Source organism: Lepus europaeus, chromosome 8 (assembly GCF_033115175.1).
Source record: "Lepus europaeus isolate LE1 chromosome 8, mLepTim1.pri, whole genome shotgun sequence".
In the NCBI taxonomy this organism is placed as follows: domain Eukaryota; kingdom Metazoa; phylum Chordata; class Mammalia; order Lagomorpha; family Leporidae; genus Lepus; species Lepus europaeus.
This window is the reverse complement of record NC_084834.1, coordinates 21,532,443-21,552,490: the sequence shown is the minus strand read 5'-3', so window position 1 is coordinate 21,552,490 and position 20,048 is coordinate 21,532,443. Positions and strand designations below refer to the sequence as shown.

General features: G+C 42.4%; 2 protein-coding genes and 1 long non-coding RNA gene across 3 annotated transcripts in view; 1 reads left to right on the top strand and 2 right to left on the bottom strand.

The window, feature by feature from the left end:
- The window catches only part of ASIC5 (acid sensing ion channel subunit family member 5), a 39,035-nt gene extending 25,613 nt beyond the window's left edge, over positions 1-13,422 (bottom strand). Inside the window, exons 1-2 of the mRNA XM_062199320.1 lie at positions 13,284-13,422; positions 9,097-9,403 (exon numbers count right to left, since the gene is read on the bottom strand). Coding sequence (XP_062055304.1) covers positions 9,097-9,403; positions 13,284-13,422 — 446 coding nt within the window. The remainder of the gene's footprint in view (positions 1-9,096; positions 9,404-13,283) is intronic.
- Positions 1-20,048, bottom strand: part of LOC133765234 (ATP-binding cassette sub-family E member 1-like) — a 1,116,285-nt gene that overhangs the window by 996,823 nt on the left and 99,414 nt on the right. The gene's annotated exons all lie outside the window — the stretch shown is intronic.
- Positions 14,803-15,625, top strand: LOC133765486 (uncharacterized). Its single transcript, XR_009866600.1, has 2 exons — positions 14,803-14,970; positions 15,452-15,625. It is a non-coding gene; the product is annotated as an uncharacterized LOC133765486 (long non-coding RNA).

Below are 20,048 nucleotides of genomic sequence, written 5' to 3'. Positions count from 1 at the left end.
TATGAAATCCTTTCCCAAAGTGGATCATACACAAAACAAAACAAAAAACGAGGGTGAAAAAAACACATCAAACCAGCCTTTTATATGTTTTCAGAGATGAGAAAACAGTTTTCATGATCAGCATCTCATATAAAACCTTGCTTAACCATATGGGATCCTTGCAGAAACAGCCCAGGTACCAGAACCCTGTCAATGGCCTGCTTTCATCTCATTCTTTCATCCTTCCTTCCTCCGTTCCTTTCTTATCAAAGATTCATTTATGTATTTAAAATTCAGAGTTAGGGAGAGATGAGAGAGAGAGACAGAGAGAGAGAAAGAGAGAGAGAGATAGATTTTCTATCCACTGGTTCACTCCCGGATGGCTGCAATGGCTAGGGCTGAGCCAGGGGGGAACCAGGATCCAGAGGCTTCATCCAACTCTCCCACAGAGGTGGCAGGGGTACAAGCACTTACTTGGACCATCATATGTTGCTTTTCCCAGGGCTATTAGGAGGGAGCTGAATGTGAAGCAGAGCATGGGGACAGGAACCATTGCCCACGTGGGATGCTGGTGTTGCAGGTGGAAGCTTAACCTGCTATGCCACAACACCAGTCTCTCAGTTCTCTTTTCTGAGACACCATTTTTTTTAAAAGAAATTTACTTATTTATTTATTTTGAAGGCAGAGTAATAGAGAGGAGAGAGAGAGATAGAGAGGGAGAGAGAGAGAGAGAGAGAGAGAGGTGTTCCATCTACTTGTTCACTCCTCAATTGGCCACAAAAGTCAGGGCTCAGCCAAGACAAAGTCAGAAGCCAAGAACTCCATCAGAGTTTTCCACATGGATGGCAGGGACCAAAATCCTTGTACCATCATCTCCCACTGCCTTCCCAAGAACATTACCAGGAAACTGGATGAGGAGTGCAGCAGCTGGAATTCTAGCCAGAACTCCAATGAGAGTAGCAGGTGTCCCAAGTGGTGCCTTACCGCACTGAGCCACAATGCCAGCTCCTCTGAGAGTACTCAGCCTCTGTTGTAATAGTATTCCACCTCACTACAGTGTATCCCAAGCCTTACCTGTCGTGATCAAAGTATTTCTGGGACTCTTTTGAAGAGGTAGCAGTTTACATTAACAACAGATTCTGGGGAGAAACGCAATGTGAATCACTAGTAGGATGATACACCTCGAAGCTATTTCAAGTTTCTGACAATGCCTCCTCACAGGATACCAGGGTTCTGCAACCAAGAGTGTCGGATTTAGGAAAAAGAAGGGCAGAGTCGAAAGCAGTTTATTTGCTTCAGCTTGCTTTTCAGAGAATGTATCAGACAAACTTAGCGTGCAGCATTGTGTTTAGAGAGGGCCAGATCACCACAGACAAGCAACAGTTAAAACTGGCCGCAAATGGTCGAGTTAGAAATGTGCCAGGGGATTCCAACACAATCCCATCAAGATGGTATGTACCAATGCCATCGCACTAGTCCAAGTGATCAATTTCAGCTCACAATTGATAGCTCTGATAGGTCTAAGAGTCAAAGAGATCACACAAACAAGACAAGTGTCTGCTAATACTAACTGATAGAATAAAAAAGGGAGAGAAAGATCCAACATGGGAAGTGGGATACACAGCAGACTCATAGAATGGCAGATGTCTTAAACAACACTCTGGCCTCAGAATCAGCCCTCAAGGCATTCGGATCTGGCGGAAGAGCCCATGAGAGTATAGCAGGTATGGAAAGCCAAGATATCATGGAAAAAAAAAAAAAAAGACCTAAATGAATGATCTCTGTGAGTGAGATCCCAGTGGAAAGAACGGGGCCATCAAAGAAGGAGGTACCCTTCTCCGAAGGGAGGAGAGAACTTCCACTTTGACTATGACCCTATCGGAATAAGATCAAAGTCAGCAAACTCTAAAGGCTTCCATAGCCCTGGCAACTCATGACTAGAGCCTAGGGAGATTACTGACGCCATGAACAGGAGTGTCAAATTGTTAAATCAGCAACAGGAGTCACTGTGTACTTACACCCCATGTGGGATCTGTCCCTAATGTGTCGTCTAAAGCGAAGTGATGCTATAACTAGTACTGAAACAGTATTTTTACACTTTGTGTTTCTGTGTGGGCACAAACTGATGAGGTCTTTACTAATTATATATTGAAGTGATCTTCTGTATATAAAGAGAATTGGAAATAAAAAAAAAAAAGCAACCTGGTGTTAAAATGGAAATGGCATAGAAAATTAATTAATTTGAAAAAAAAATTATGTAGGTTCTCTGTCTTTAATGTGCTGTACATTGCTATTTAATGCTATAATTAGTAATCCAATGGTAGTTTTTTTAAATTTATGTTGCTATATGGGCAAAATGTTGAAATCTTTACCTAATATATACTAAACTGATCTTCTGTATACAAAGAGAATTGAAAATGAATCTTTACATGAATGGAAGGGGAAAGGGAGCGGGAAAGGGGAGGGTTGCGGGCGGGAGGGAAGTTATGGGAGGGGGGAAGCCATTGTAACCCATAAGCTGTACTTTGGAAATTTATATTCATTAAATAAAAGTTTAATAAAAAAAAACTGCAAAAAAAAATAAATAAAATAAAATAATTGGAAGCAGATTTTTTGAAGGCATGATGTGTGAAGACATATACTGCAAACAGGAAGACCCTCCCAGCTCTCTCTTCTCTGCATCTGGGCCACTCCCCAGCTCTTAACACAAAAGCCCTAGCAAGTTGCTTCTCAGGCAGGCAGCTGCTGTTCGGGGGCTGTACTGTCTCCTTCACACGCCACAAATATATGCAGTTTTCCACTGAGCAGCTCCTGCTAGTGCCTGATGATCTGGCAACACCCCCAGTGAATGGACTCCTTGTGTCCACTACCAGTTTCTGCTCCCAGAGCCTGAGGTTCTGGAATCTTGCACCGGCTCAGCGTCCACGCTCCCTTATGTAAGCTTCACTGGATTCTGCCTAGGACAACTCAGAGAACTGGAGGGTTGATCACACTTGTGGGAAGTACAAACACAATAGATAAAAAGGCTAAAAGGCAAAAAGAGGATTCCTTGAAATGTTCTTTTAAAAATGGATTAAACTCAATAAATAATGTTGAACAATATTAGGAACAAGGAAGTGAAATTTTGTGTGATGTATTGATTGTGTGATTTTTGTGTGATGTATTGATTAAAACCAAAATGGTTTTTATTGGCTTTTCTTTTGGCTTTAATTTGAACTTTAAAGTCTTGCTGAGTAAGCCTTTAAGAAACATTGCTTGGATAAGGATTACCTTATTATGTTACTTAACATATTCTGAGAAGGACCAAGTAAAAGAAAATAATAAATATATTGTTTTGCTTCAACAATTTAACACTGGTAACCAGTTACTAAATCTATCCTGATTATGTGTGGTAATGGTTTTAAATGTGCTTCCCCAAAATGCGTGACCCAAATACATACATTTCTTTTCTTTTCTTTTCTTTTTTTTTTTTTTTGGACAGGCAGAGTGGACAGTAGAGGGAGACAGAGAGAAAGGTCTTCCTTTTTGCCGTTGGTTCACCCTCCAATGGCCGCCGCGGTTGGCGCGCTGCAGCCGGCGCACCGCGCTGATCCGATGGCAGGAGCCAGGTGCTTCTCCTGGTCTCCCATGGGGTGCAGGGCCCAAGCACTTGGGCCATCCTCCATTGCACTCCCTGGTCACAGCAGAGAGCTGGCCTGGAAGAGGGGCAACCGGGACAGGATCGGTGCCCCGACCGGGACTAGAACCCGGTGTGCCGGCGCCGCAAGGCGGAGGATTAGCCTACTGAGCTGCGGCGCCGGCTCCAAATACATACATTTCTAATGTTCCAGTTGTCTCAGTCCTTCATTGAGTCCTGCCAAAACATGCCCAAGTATTCCACATATTAACAAGGTGTGTGTAGGTTTTTAAAAGGATGTATTTATTTATTTGAAAGGTAGAGTTACAGAAAGAGCGAATGGGAGAGAGAGAGAGGTATCGTCCATTCTCTGGTTCATTCCCCAAAGGCCAGGGCTGGGTCAGGCCTAAGCTGGGAGCCAGGAGCTTTCTCTGGGTCTCCTGTGTGGGTGCAGAGGTCCAAGCACTGCTTTCCCAGGCACATTAGCAGAGAGTTGCATTGGAAGTGCAGCAGCAAAGACACAAACTATCACCGGTATGGGATGTTGGAGTCACAGGAAGTGGCTTAACTTGCTAAGCTACAACTCTAGCTCCCCAGATGTGTGTGTGTGTGTGTGTGTTGTGTACATCTAAGATTTATTTTATTTATTTGAAACTCAGAGTTAGAGAGAGAGAGAGAGAGAGAGAGAGAGAGAGGTCTTCTCTTCACTGATTCACTCCCCCAGATAGCTGTAATAGCTGAGGCTGGGTCAATCCAAAGCTGGGAGCCAGGAGCTTCTTTTGGGTCTCTCACAGAAGCAGGGGCTCAAGAACTTGGGCCAGTTTCTGTGGCCTTCCCATGCACATTAGTAGGGAGCTGGATTGGTAGCAGAGCAGCCAGGACTTGAACCAGTCTCTATATAGGATGCTGGCATTGCAGACGGCAGTTTTATGTACTATGCCATGACATTGGCCCCAAAATATATCTATTTTACAAATTGTTTTTGGAGAAGCAGAATTGGAATGAATGTCTGATTTCTCTTCTCTTTTGAGCCAATTTAAACATGCTACATATCTCTCATTAATTAATAAAATTTGTGATATAAAACTCTTTTCTATTTTTATGAATCATGATTTTACATTTTATTAAAAGTCATTTAATACTGTTTTAAATTTAAACAGATTTGGAATAAATAAGAAGCATGGTGATTATAACGTTGAAGAACCCTGAGTTTCTTGTCCCAAAACAATAGATTAAAAAGTACCAGTCCCTATTATATCCAGCCATTACTTGATTTTAATGAATAAAACTGATTTCAAAAGTTTTTAAGTAAATATAATGAAAATTTATGATAAATTTCATGATGAAGACATTTTAGTGGAAATTTTTTACCCAGAAACATTTGAAAATCACTTAATTATGTTCTAAAGAAACAAAATCATGAACAGTATTGCAGTTTCTGGAATTTATTGTGAAATTTAATTTTCTTGAACCGCTGCTCAATGTATCTTTATGCGGTTAAATCATCTTATTTGTGCAGTTGCTACTTCATGTGAAAGAAACTTTTCAAAATTAAAGTTAAGAATTATTCTTTAACCAACCATGAGTGAAGCTAAATTTGCAACTCTGGCTGCACTGTTGAACTTTAACTATGGAAAGGTTCATTTTGATGAAGTCATCCAATGGGCAGAAAAAGGGAACAATGTTATTCTTCATTGCTGTAAAGTATTTATTTTAAAGCATGTCCTTTAAAAATACATTAGCATTAAAATGCACTAATCTGTCACTACCCCTATTTACGTATTGTGCTTATTTTACTTTTAAACATTTATGGCATGCATTGTTTGTTTAATTTGTTTCTTTTCTTTTTTTTTTTTTTGACAGGCAGAGTGGACATTGAGAGAGAGACAGAGAGAAAGGTCTTCCCTTGCAGTTGGTTCACCCTCCAATGGCTGCCGCGGTAGGCACGCTGCGGCCAGTGCATCGCGCTGATCCGAAGCCAGGAGCCAGGTGCCTCTCCTGGTCTCCCATGCGGGTGCAAGGCCCAAGGACTTGGGCCATCCTCCACTGCACTCCCAGGCCACAGCAGAGAGCTGGCCTGGAAGAGTGGCAACCGGGACAGAATCCGGCGCCCCAACCGGGACTAGAACCTGGTGTGCCGGCGCCGCAGGCGGAGGATTAACTTATTGAGCCGTGGCGCTGGCCATTTGTTTAATTTCATAGCCATTACTAAAGTAACTTTGCAGTACAGAGGAGTAGAGTATTAAACAGGATGTGCTCTTACTGTCACATACACTGGATAGGCCCCTGGAACCAATCACACATGTAAACTCTTCCTAGTAATCCCAAGTCCCTTGACCAAATCTCCCCATGCTGCGTATCTGTCTCTTGTTAATCAGGTAGTTTCACCAAAAGATTATAGGAATTGAGATCTATCAGCAGACCGCTAGCTGATAACTGAACAGCTCATAATATTCAGTTTTGCTTTCTCTCAAAAGATGTATAGAACATGTGGTTTAAACAAGGGTTTTCAAACCACTGCAGATGCCTCATTGTTCTCATATGGGCTCTGGTTCCTGTCCCAGCTATTCGTCTTCTAATCCAGCTCTCTGCTCTGGCCTGGGAAAGCAGTGGAAGATGGCCCAAGTGCTTGGGCCCCTGCAACCTTGATGGAGACCTGGAAGAAGGTTCTGGATTCTTAATAATAAAATAAATAAATAAAATCTTTAATAAATAAATAAATACCACCATCTAACACAAATCTTAAATCATTGATTTGTGATTTGAGCTCTGAGAAATATATTGTTTCATACAAAAATATAAAAGAATGAAAGCATAGAGTATTATGTATTTTTTTTTTTTTTTGGACAGGCAGAGTGGATAGTGAGAGAGAGAGAGACAGAGAGAAAGGTCTTCCTTTTTTTGCCGTTGGTTCACCCTCCATTGGCCGCTGTGGCCGGCGCATCATGCTGATCCGAAGCCAGGAGCCAGGTGCCTCTCCTGGTCTCCCATGCGGGTGCAGGGCCCAAGCACTTGGGCCATCCTCCACTACCTTCCGGGGCCATAGCAGAGAGCTGGCCTGGAAGAGGGGCAACTGGGACAGAATCCGGCGCCCCAACCGGCACTAGAACCTGGTTTGCCGGTGCTGCAAGGCAGAGGATTAGCCTGTTAAGCCATGGCACTGGCCAGTATTATGTATTTTCTTTAGATAGCTTTTTAATCTGTTTTGGTTATCTTTTTAATACCCTTTGACTGTAATCACTTCTTTAGCTGTGCCCCATTAATTTCACATGTTGTGTTTTAATTTTCATTCATCTCAAAATGTTTTCCAATTTCCTCTGTGAGTTTTCCTAGAACTTGTTGGTTAGTTAAATGTGCATTGTTTGATATTCTCATATTTGTGAGTATGCCAAATTTCTTTATTGATTTCTAATTTCTTTCTATGAAGACTGATGAACATATTTTAATTGATCTAAAATCCTTTCAATTCCTTATACCTGTTTATGCTTTCATTTAGTCTATCTCAACAGATGAACCATGTGTATATGAGAATAATGCACATTGTCTCATAAATGGGTAGAGTTCTGCAGGTGTTTCTTGAATCTAATTTGTATAAGAATGTTCGAGTATGTTAAGTACTCTATTGATCCTCTCTGGTTGCTCTATTGATTACTAATGGAAAGTCTTGAAGTGTCCTCTCTCTCTCTCTCTCTCTCTCTCTATATATATATATATATATATATATATATTCATGATGGCGTAAAACTTCTATCATTATAAAATACTTATATTTCTATCTAGTAATATGCATTATTTTAGAGTCTGTTTTTTGAGATGAGTATAGCCACTGTAGCTTTCTGATAGTTGCATAAGAATACCTTTCAAGGTATTGGCTGGCTCACTCCCCAAATAGCTGCAATGTCTGTGACTAGGATAGGCAGCTGCCAGGAGCCTGGAACTCCAACCAGGTCTCCTACGTGAGTGCCAAGGGCCTAAGTACTTGGGCCATCTTCTATTGCTTTCCCAGGTATATTAGCGGAAGCTGGAGTGGAAGCAGAGCAGCTGAGACTTGAACTGCTGCTCTGATGTGAGATGCCAGTGTTGCAGGAGGGCAGCTTTACCCATTATGGTCCCTGGATCTTATTGTTTAATCTAATTTCTGCCTTTTGATTAGCTTGTTTAACATATTCACCACCCCCTTGCTATTCTCATGGTAAAACTGGGAATTTTTTTTTTACAGGCAGAGTGGACAGTGAGAGAGACAGAGAGAAAGGTCTTCCTTTTGCCGTTGGTTCACCCTCCAATGGCCGCCGCGGCTGGCGCGCTGCGGCCGGCGCACCGTGCTGATCCGATGGCAGGAGCCAGGTGCTTCTCCTGGTCTCCCATGGGGTGCAGGGCCCAAGCACTTGAGCCATCCTCCACTGCACTCCCTGGTCACAGCAGAGAGCTGGCCTGGAAGAGGGGCAGCCGGGACAGAATCCGGTGCCCCGACCGGGACTAGAACCCGGTGTGCCGGTGCCGCAAGGCGGAGGATTAGCCTACTGAGCCGCGGTGCCGGCCAAAACTGGGAATTCTTAAGGAATGGGACAGGCACTTTGGACCTTGCTAAAGGTAAGTTTTGGGAAAAGCAATCATTTTGCACCCTAAATTTCCATCAGGACCACCCTGACTGCCTATTAACCCATCTGACGCCTGACAAGGAGGCTGAATGCTTTCTCCATGGTCAAATAGCTGGCGAACAGGCGATCTTCAGGAGGTCTCCACATCATGGAAAAATCCAACATGTGAACTCACCTGCAGGAGCTCGCTGGGCAAATCTGGCCTCCTCCCTGCAGACTTGGCGCACAGTTAGCGGATGGCAGTTTTCTGATGTGACAGCAGTAACCGAGCATAAATCAAGTGTGAGGCTCTTTCACACTCAGGGCCCTGTGCGACTGCCCCAGGGAACATATCCATGAAGTTAGCCCTGCCTCCACTACATCAACTATCTTGCCAGAAGTACCACAACATTCCATATGTCTGTGCATTTGCACAGTACTTCTCTCTTCCAGTTCTTCCTCACATCCACCTCTGAGCCTCTGGTCTCGTAATACCCAGACTTTTATGACACCCTAAACAGATAGTTACTCTGTTCTCTGTGCTTCTGGAGCCATTGAAAACAACTTTATTGTAACATGCAATTACCATATTACATTGTGATGTTTACTTTTTTAGTATAGCTTTTTTTTTTTTACTAATTGATAAGCTTTAAGGGCAGGAGTCCAAAAATTTATATCTATTTTTCAAACATAGAAACTGGAACCTAGCATTTAATTGTAATAGAAATGAAAGTCAGTAAAGGAAGAAATTAATAAGCTTCTTTGCTTTCATAGAGCTGTGCTTCCAAGTATAAGAACTTCAGTAATTTTACATATGTTAAATACCATGTCTTTGGTCAATGCTAATATTTATGACAGCCACCCAAGAAAGCTTATGTTAGCAAAGAAATAAAGATTAATTTTTATGCAAACAGTGATTTTTACCTGTTCAAATTACAAAACGTCACAGCTGGGAATTCCATCTTTTCCACATACTGCACCTCTACAGACGTTGTGGTTGGCCATCTGAAGTAGTTGAACAAGCGACCGTAGATCTGCCACACCGTGAGTGAGACTGAACCCAGCACAACAGCGGCCCACATCGCCTGGCGCCACCTGCTCTGGTTCCGGACAATGTTGTGCACCCCGTGAAAGGAAGTGGAGATGGCAAAGTCATGGTCAAACTTCTTTCGGTCAGTGGGAGATGGCAGGGCTTGTTTCGAAAGGTAGAGCTTTATCTTTTCTAAGAATCCTTACGATTTTGCCCAAAAAAATAACAAAAAAAAGTAGTGAGTTAGGAAACCTTGGTCTTATGTGTAAAAAACATGAGCCATATGAAGCCAAACAGGTTACCCCTTTTTATGTGTTATTTTTAAGGACTCAAAATTATTTTGCATTGGATGACTTATTTAGGAGTCAAAAAGTACAAGTGTTTCCTACATGAATCTATTGAGAACATGCTAATGCTATTCAGAGTGACTACTATTAATGCAAATGTATTCATTGCATCATATTAATATGAGGTTAATTCCAGCTTCAAAATCAACCCACCTTGAATGAATTTCCTACAACATGTAATGTTTTTAAAATCTAGCTTGAATTGTTTTTGGAATTTTTATTTATTTGATAAGCAAAGACAGAGAGGGAGAAGGGAGAGGGAGAGGGAGAAGGGGAGAGAGAGAGAGAGAGAGAGAGAGAGAGGGAGAGAAAGAGAGATGTATACAGAGAGATCACATTCTTTGATGAACTACCTAAATGCCCACAATGGCATGATCTGGGCCAGACTGAGTCGTGGGGCTGGGACTCAGTGTAGCTTTACAACATGGGTGCCAGAGACTCAACTACTTGAGCCATCATCCTCTGCCTCCCAGGGTGCACATTGGCAGGAGTCTGGTAATGGGAGCAGAGCCGGGTGGTGAACCCAGGGAGTCTGATATGGAAGGCAGGTATTCCAAGTGGCACCTTGCCTGCTGGAACAAATACCTGCCCCTGTAATTTTTAAAATACCCTTTGCCCCTGAAGAATTGAGAGTCCTTTCGATGCCATGGACTACAACAGGCTCCCTCTGCAGAGCTACATCAGTCTTATTCTTCTGATATCTTAAGTGGAGCTAAAAGCAATCTGCTCTTCAATTAATCTTTGTCCTGTGGTGTTGGAATTTATGGTGAGTGCAGCTTCCATGCTTTATATGCTTCCATAAACAATAGTTTTGGTTTTGTGGGTTCTTTAGTCTGAATGTTTACAGTTGCTTCATCAGTTAAGAAATCTATTTTTGGGGCCAGCACCGTGGCTCACTTGGTTAATCCTTCACCTGTGGTGCCAGCATCCCATATGGGCGCCGGGTTCTAGTCCCAGCTGCTCCTCTTCCAGTCCAGCTCTCTGCTGTGGCCACAGAGGGCAGTGGAGGATGGCCCAGGTGCTTGGGCCCATGCACCCGTGTGGGAGACCAGGAGGAGGCACCTGGCTCCTGGCTTCGGATTGGCTCAGTGCTGGCCGTGGCGGCCATTTGGGGGGTGAACCAATGGAAGGAAGACCTTTCTGTCTCTCTCTGACTGTCTAACTCTACCTGTCAAATTAAAAAAAAAAAAGAAATCTGTTCTACCTCTTCATAAATGAACTAATCTTTTCAAGACTGTCAATATTCAAAGAATATTTGTTGATATTGATTGACAAGAACCAGTGAGAGTTGTACTAACATATTTTGGAGATATTATATATATATGAAATCTGGAATTTTATTTTGGTTTAATTTATTTTAATTTGTCCATAGGAAAAGATACAAAGACTCCTTTTGCTCAGGGAAGAACACAGCACAGTTCAGATGATGGGCTGGGCCTTGCAATGGGAAGTCTAACTTCCAGTTCAGCCCTCACCTCTTGTAACCTGGCATCCTCAGCCAAGTTTCTGAATCTCACTCATTCCTCTTCTGCCTACTGCAGCAACAGTTTCTGCTCACGAGTTGGTTGTGTGTATAGGGAAGATAATGTGTGCAGAGAGCTTAGCACATGACCTAGACCTTGATAGGTACTCAACAATATCAGCTGTTTTTTCTACTAATTCAGAAGTGATGTGGTAATGGTAAAATAGTTAAGGGGTTTGGTAAATTTTTAAATTCTCACATAAGAAACAAGTACTCCACAGTCTCATGAATGCTCATAGTAAGATGAATTAATGTTGTGTCCTTTGCTAAAATTCAAGAAGTATTATTTTTGTTAACTGACTGGCATTAATTTACTCTCAAGCACTGTCAAGCTCTACTTATCATTAAATAATTGACACTAACAACTAGCTACAGACTTTCTTCAGACGTGGGTGCATATAATATGCACTTAGCAACATTTTCTGAGGGAGCCCATTTCATGGTCAGTGTTTGGTGGTGCTTGCAAATTACACTGTGATTATTTTCTCAAGACTATAAAAAAAAGCAGGAAAATCTGCTGAGCCTGAAGTTGAACTAAAATCTTACAACAGCCGGCGCCGTGGCTCAACAGGCTAATCCTCCGCCTTGCGGCGCCGGCACACCGGGTTCTAGTCCCGGTCGGGGCACCGATCCTGTCCCGGTTGCCCCTCTTCCAGGCCAGCTCTCTGCTGTGGCCAGGGAGTGCAGTGGAGGATGGCCCAAGTCCTTGGGCCCTGCACCCCATGGGAGACCAGGAGAAGCACCTGGCTCCTGCCATCGGAACAGCGCGGTGCGCCGGCCGCAGCGCGCCTACCGCGGCGGCCATTGGAGGGTGAACCAACGGCAAAAGGAAGACCTTTCTCTCTGTCTCTCTCTCACTGTCCACTCTGCCTGTCAAAAATAAAAAAAAAATTAAAAAAAAAAGATTAAAATCTTACAACAGCACCCACCTAGTGTTCTTTTTAATATCAAATTTGATAATATGTATATAGCAACTGTCTCAGTCCCAGGACAGAGTAGGAAACATGGAAAAGGGTTTTTTTCATTCTTATTAGTTAGCAAGATCAATCTAATTATTGGGTTTTTTTTTGTGTATTATGTGGTGATTACAAACACCTGTGAAGAATTCATTATTAAAGGGGTAGCTCACTCTCAGGGCACCTTCATCTCCTCTATTACAGGCATCAAATCCAGGAGGAGGGAAAGTGATCTGATAACTGCAACTGGCCGTGCTAGGTATGGCTGTTTGCAAGCTTTATCCTGAGACTATGTCTCACATGTATCTGTCAGAAACCAGCCGGTCCATTTAATACAGATCTGCCCTAGACCGTTGGTTGGCATTACCGGAACATTCTCAGCCCTTTACTGGGTTTTAGGACATGTTTAAAATAATGTGCTGGGCGCCGCGGGCTCAATTGGCTAGTCCTCCGCCTTGCGGCGCCGGCAAACCGGGTTCTAGTCCCGCTCGGGGCGCCGGATTCTGTCCCGGTTGCCCCTCTTCCAGGCCAGCTCTCTGCTGTGGCCCGGGAGTGCAGTGGAGGATGGCCCAAGTGCTTGGGCCCTGCACCCCATGGGAGACCAGGAGGAAGCACCTGGCTCCTGGCTTTGGATCAGCACGGTGCGTCGGTTGCAGTGCGCCAGCCGCAGCGGCCATTGGAGGGTGAACCAACGGCAAAGGAAGACCTTTCTCTCTGTCTCTCTCTCTCTCACTGTCCACTCTGCCTGTCAAAAAAATAATAATAATAATAATGTGCTGGGTGAATAGTGAAGAAACAAGGCTGTGCCTGACTGCCAGAGGGATTAGAATGGGTTAAATGAGCAGCCCCCTGGTCTGCAAGACAGAGAACTCTGCTTCCTGATAGAGTACATGCTGGGGAATGAGGGCAAGTGGCCCTCCCGTTGAGTGCTGATCATCATAGGGGCATTTTGAGGAAGACAGAGCAAGTGTTATTTTGTTTAAAAATAAAACCTGCAGGCACATTATAAATGTAAATCAAAAGGAGCAAAACAACAAAAACAAACACAGAATAGATTCTAATATGCAATCGTATTTAAACTAGTTTTTACTCTCTTATATAACTTACTCTTTGAGCAACATTTTGCAAATTTATTTGCCCTATATCATGTCCATGTAACACTGGAATTCAAACCTACCAAATGGATAAATTAAAAGAAATCCCTTCCTTTGTCTTATTCCAAGCCCCTAGGGGTGAAGTTGGTTCTCAGGACCTACCTCCCGCAGCGTGTGGCTGGGTCTGCTCCATTAGTGACTTCAGCAAGCCGGAGTCTTCAGGCTGTGTTTGATTGTCATCAATAACAATCTTCATTTTGTGGCCTTTATATAAAATACAGCAGTTGAGGTTGTAAAACATGAGGGCAATTTAAATATTTGTGTTGCTATGTTCTGCTTCTCAAACTACATAAGCTGCAAACCAATGTATTGGCTGAGCCAGCAATGGGTGTTTAAGGACTGATGAGAAGCTATCATGGACTGAAAAACAGAACACTATCTTGAGGAGGTCATTTTCTAAAAATAAAGAGATTTAAATGGGACGATCCTTATCAAAAACCTGTGGTTTCACAGGAGCTCTGTCCAGGCTGACAGATGACCCACCTGGGGGTCTCCTCAGGTTATATCTATCTTCACCCTCATGCAATTCCAAATATAAATGTAGATGAAATAACTTTTGGGTGGAAAGGTGGTTTTTTTTCTTGTTGAAGTTTTTTAGTATTCTTAACAGATGAAATTGTTTATAACAGAAATAGTAATGAAAACTACAAAATAAAACTGCAGAATACATGTCCTCAGGAATAAGTGGTTTTTGGAAGCACACATGTGTTGCAAAACCTTGACACCAATTGTTTTGCATATTAACATTTTGAAAAATCATTAGAATTTGTTATATTGAGCAAAGAATGCTCATTTTGTTTATAAATGGCACCATCTCCTGACACAACTCAGGAATTGCGTGTATCTCTACTAGCTCAAACCTGTGAATTTGCAAAGGTAAAATTTTAGAAGCATCTAACCAATTACTACTTTTTTAAAAAAAATTTATTTATTTTATTAGAAAGGCAGAGTTACAGAGAGGCAGAGGCAGAATGAGAGAGAGAGAGAGAGAGAGAGAGAGATCTTCCATCCACTGGTTCACTCTCCAAATGGCCGCAATGGCTGGAGCTGCACCGATCGGAAGCCAGGAGCCAAGAGCTTCTTCTGGGTCTCCCACATGGGAGCAGGGGCCCAAAGACTTAGCAGAGTCTTTCCCAGGTCATAGCAGAGAGCTGGATTGGAAGTAGAGCAGCTGAGTCTTGAACCGGCGCCCATATGGGGTGTCAGCACTGCAGGCTGTGGCCCCTACACCAAAGTGCTGGCCCCAAATTACTATTAACATGTATCTTACATATTCTTGGAAACTTGGAAATTCTTGGCTAGTCACAGTTTTGAAATTCAGGACCCGCTGGGCAGCATAGCCGTCCACCTCACTAGTCCCCACGCCTTGTGCGACTTCCCTTACTCTTTCTACTCAGTGTTCAGGTGCACTCCGGCAGCATGGTGACCTACAGGGTTAATATTGCCAACTGGCCCAGTTGTCAGGTACGTGCTGCTGTAACTGCTAGGGGAAGAGCAATTGGTTGCTTTGAGTTTGCGCACAGACTAGTAGGGAGTGGGGCTTGTCCGGAAAACTCAGACCAGGCTGAAGGCACAGTGACAAGGGGCTCAGTCGTGAGAGCAAACTGGCTTCAAGCTCACTGACTGTTTCTGCTTCCACTTCACGTCCTCTTTCTTCCCAGCCACAACCTGTGAATATTTCCCCCATGGCATTGTGTCTGATAAAGAAAAAAGATGGAAAAAGGAAAAAGGAAGACAGATTGGTTTTCCCATTTCCTGCCTATCCTCTACTGGATCCACACAGTCTAGAGTAAGTGTTTCCTAATTTTATTGGCTGAAACTGTCCCTCTCTTCTATAAAATATTAAAAATATTTGATCTTACATGATAGCTCTCCATTTCTCATTTTTTTTGTTGTTGTTTGTTTCTTTTTAAGATTTATTTATTTGAAAGGCAGAGTTACAGAGAGAAGGAGAGATTGGGAGACAGAGAGATCTTCCATCTGCTGGTTCACTCCCCAGTTGGTCCCAACAGCCAGGCTGGGCTGGGCCAGGCCAAAGATGGAAGCCAGGAGCTAGGAGCTTCATCTGGGCCTCCCTTATGGGTAGCAATTGTCCAAGCACTTGAGCTATCTTCTGTTGCTTTTCCCAGGCCATTAGCAGGGAGCTGGATTGGAAATGGAACAGCTGGGATTCCAACCCGTACCCACAGCGGATGCTGATGTCACAGGCAGTAGCTTCACCCACTCCACCACAGTGCCAGCCCATTTTTCTTTCCTTGTTTCTTTTTCAGTTCTGCCAGTACCTCACTCCTTGCATTCCCAGCTCCCAGCTCAGGCCAGTTGGGCCCAGCCAGAGGCTTCATCGGCATTGAAATGAGTGGACTCAGCAAATGGGATCCCTCCCTGTTTGTCATTCTTTGTGAGTGTTTCTGCTTCTCAAATAAATAGTTTTTGAGAATACCTCACACTTGGCCTTGCTTTACTAGTGACTTGAATAAATTTGAATTTCTACTTTTCTACATAGTTAGAAAATCAGAGCTCCATGTCCTCTTCATGGCTATACCTTGTTTCTTCTCTGTTATTCCAAGTTTCCTAAATTCCTAAAATCCACTAAGAGTAGTTTGGTGGGGGAATGGGGGGCTGGCATTGTGGTGCAGCCAGTTAAAACACTGCTAGTGACATAGCATCCCAATTCATAGTACCAGTTGAGTCCTAGCTGCTCTAGTTCAGATCCTGCTCCCTAATAATGTGCCTGGGAAGGTAACAAATAATGCCTAAGTACTTGGTTCCTGGCCACCCATGTGGGAGACCCAGATGGAGTTCCCAGATCCAGGCTTCAGCCTAGCCCAACACAGCCGTTGCAGCCATTTGGGGAGTGACCCAGCACATGGAAAACCTCTCTTGCTTTCTCTCCCTCCCTCTCTCTCTCTCTGTCACTCTGCCTTTCAAATAAATAAAAAACAATTTAAAAAATTCTTAAGTGAGGCCGGCGCCGTGGCTCACTAGGCTAATCCTCTGCCTGCGGCGCCAGCACCCAGGGTTCTAGTCCTGGTTGGGGCGCCAGATTCTGTCCCGGTTGTTCCTCTTTCAGTCCAACTCTCTGCTGTGGCCCGGGAGTGCAGTGGAGGATGGCCCAGGTCCTTGGGCCCTGCACCCGCATGGGAGATCAGGAGGAAGCTCCTGGCTTCGGATTGGCGCAGCACGCTGGCCGCAACACACCGGCCATAGCAATGGAAGGAAGACCTTTTTCTCTTTCTCTCTCTCTCTCTCTCTCTCACTGTCTAACTCTGCCTGTCAAAAAATAAATAAATAAAAATACTTAAGTGAAAATATTATATACGTTCCCACTTTCCTTCTTCTAGTTTCCCTGTTCATTACAGCTGATCTGAATAGATTTGACAGGCGACAAATTTTCGAATTCCTTCCTCTTCCTTGTCTACTGCCACATACATACTCACATACAGCTTAGTCGTTAGACAAAATCAAAACCCAGTGAGGATCTAGAGTTCTGAATTGTCCTTATCTACTGCTTTTGCACAAGTAGTATGAATAGCAGAAAACTACTTATTCACACTGATTCACAAAAGATGGAATCAAAACAAGCAGATAAAACACACACACACAAACACACAACAAACGTACCTTTCATCTGAGCTTGACTTTGAGTTCAAAGGGTAAGCAACATCCAGAATCAACATGCAGTGTCTAGACAAGTGAGTTTGTTCTGGCTCAGGACCATTATCCAAATGCATAGACATATAATATTCAAATATTTCCAATCAATCCTACTTTTGAAAAGAAAGTAGTTTTTATGTGTTTTAATAACAATTTAGGTTCTGCTAATTTTCAGATACCCAAAATTATTTAGTTTTGGATTCAGACTTTGTATTTCACTGTTATTTGAGGCAATGCCTGGCTGTGAATAGTGATACGATTTGTTTTCAAGAGAGAGAAGATAGAAACCACAGGGTGTTTGTGTGTCAGTGGGACAGAGGGTGTAACATCTCCTGAACTGAGCAGGAATCCTGCGACTAAAAAATGAAGAAGAAAGTGCTACATGAGGATCAAAGACTTAATGAAGGCAGCTTACACATTGGATTCCAGCTAGGGGCAGCAAGCAGTACAGACACAGCTACAGCAAGTTTTTTGTTTGTTTGCTTTGCTTTGCTTTGAGAGAAGGAGGGGGAGCACCAAGTGTGTGTGGGAGGGCCAGACTCCATATGGCATTATTATGACTTGTTGCCACTCAACAGGGTCTGCAGAAGAAGACCATGTGAAGAGTACTTTTCAGGGCCAGTGCTGTGGCCTACAGGTAAAGCCGAAGCCTGTGGCACCAGCACACCATGTGGAAGCTGGTTTGAGTCCCCACTGTTCCACTTCTGATCCAGTTTCCTGCTAATGCCCCTGGGAAAGCAGTGAGGGTGATCTACCGGCTTGGGCCCCACATGCGTGATGCGGCAGAAGCTACTGGCTCCTGGCTTCCAGCCACTGTTGCATCCATTTGGGGAGTAAACCAGTAATTGGAAGATCTCTCTCTCTCTCTCTCTCTCTCTCTCTCTTCTATTTCTCTCTCTCTCTGACTCTGCTGTTCAAATAAATAAATAAATAAATCTTAAAAAAGAATACCTTTTAAATTTAGTCCAAAATAGACTTTTTGGGGTTAACAATCTTGGAAAGAAAAATCAAAGCAATGTCATATCTTAGCACATGTTTAAGATAATAAATGGTTCAGTAGTGTCTTGCTTTGGGTTTGTAATAAATGGAACCGATAGAGTCATCTTCTGGTATGGGCTGTGTTAGATTTATTTTATTACAATATATTCTTTTTAGAAATCAGGTGGAAGAAATTAGCCAACATATTCTATCTATTCAAAACAAATATGTTCATGCATTGGTAATGAGAGCATGTGATGCAGAAAGTGACCTTGAGATATCAAGTCCAAAACTTACCCTTGGGACAGTAATCCCAGAAGTATGGAAGAAAGGTGGAAGATGGACGAAGATTTTTTGTTGTTGTAGCCTTTTTTTTGTTTGCTGGTCTATCCAACTGCATAGACTAATGACTAGCAGATAGCAGAAAATAAATACTTGTTGAATAACTAATAAGTTTGTTCCAGGGGTGAGTTTTTTATTATTATGACATGAGAAAATTATTGTAATTTTCCCAACATTTTATTTTGAACAGTACAAACTTACAAAAAAGTTACAAAGACTCAACAATGAATACTCATGCAGTCTTTACCTCATTGCACCAATTTTCAATATTTTCTCACATTTGTTTTGTCTTCACCCCTAAATGCTTCCTCCTCTTATCTAAATGTAAGGACATCCACCCTGCCTTAAAACAATATAAAGACCTCATTCAGGGAACTTAACTTTTATTTCAAATGCAATCCATACTCTAATATTACAAATTTTTCCCAAAATTAACTTTATTTTTTTTCAAGATTTATTTTATTTATTTGAAAGACAGAGTTACAGAGAGAGGAAGAGAGAGAGAGAGAGAGAGAGAGAGAGAGAGAGAGAGAGAGATTTTCCATTTGCTTGTTCATTCCTCAAATGGCCGCAATGGCTGGAGCTGAGCTGATCTGAAGCCAGGAGCTTCTCCTAGGTCTCTCATATGGGTGGCAGGAGCCCAAGCACTTGGGCCATCTTACACTGCTTTCCCAAACGCATTAGCAGGGAGTTGGATCAGAAGTGGAACAGCCAGGACTCAAAGCGGCACCCATATGGGATGCTGGTGCTGCAGGCCAGGGCTTTAACCCACAGTTCCAGCCCCCTGAAATTAACTTTCAAGTGTTCAGTTTCACCAATCATAAACCCAGTCTAGAGTCACATGTTGTTTTCAGTCTTCACATACAGCAGAATTCCCTGGCCACTAATTTATCTGCTGGTTTTGGTCCTCTCATCCCATTTTTATTTTCAAAGGGTTCATGTCAGATGCTCTGCAGGATGTCTCTCAGTTCGGAGTTGTGCAGTTCATTGCTTAGGTCCAGGTGGTGTATTTATGGGATGAGCACCATGTGGATGATGTGTTCTCCGTCATGGGTCCCATCAATGAGTCTGTGACCTCAGCTTCTCCTGTCTTTGGTGACAGTAAGTTTGATCTCTTAAAGTGTCAGCCAGAGTTCTCCTTTCTAAGAGCACGACTTCTATTTTGTAACTAATAAGCAATATATGAAGGCAATGATTTGAGATTAGACTATCTTGTTCTCATTTTCTCATGCAATGATTTTCAGTGTACATCAGTGAATTTTTTTGGAATAATTATTGGTATGGTGATCTATTTCTATTATATTTTTCTCTATTTATTTGCTGGTGTTATCCTATAACAATGAGCTTTACTTTCTGCTCTTCTGATTTAAAAACAATTAAATACATTTGAAAATGCATGTATTGCTTTATTATTTTGTACATGATTACCTATTCCTATTTATTTCTTTAAAAATTCTTTAAATTGGTATTTTTTCTGGAAAGTACCAATTAAAATGAGCTTACTGTATTTATAGATATCTCATTTTCATAATTATCTACTAAAAGTAACTTAAAATATTTTAGTAGAAAAATATTAATAATTTGATGGTTCAAACTTGTAATACTTTAGACTCAGGTTAACCAATTAAAAGCACAAGTGTATTCAGTTGTAGACAGGAGATAGGATTCTTAATCATTTTAGTTCTTGCTTATTGGAGAGTTCATGAAGAAAGAGGTAACACAGTACATAGACATACTCACTTCTGGATGTACCTTTTAAATAATTCCATAATTTACTTATGTTCTATTCATTTTATAGTCTTTTGTCAGATATACTAGAAATGAAACTTCTAGATTGCTTGGTCAAAACAACTGTGTATCACATACTTTATTTCTTTATTCTACTTTAAATAA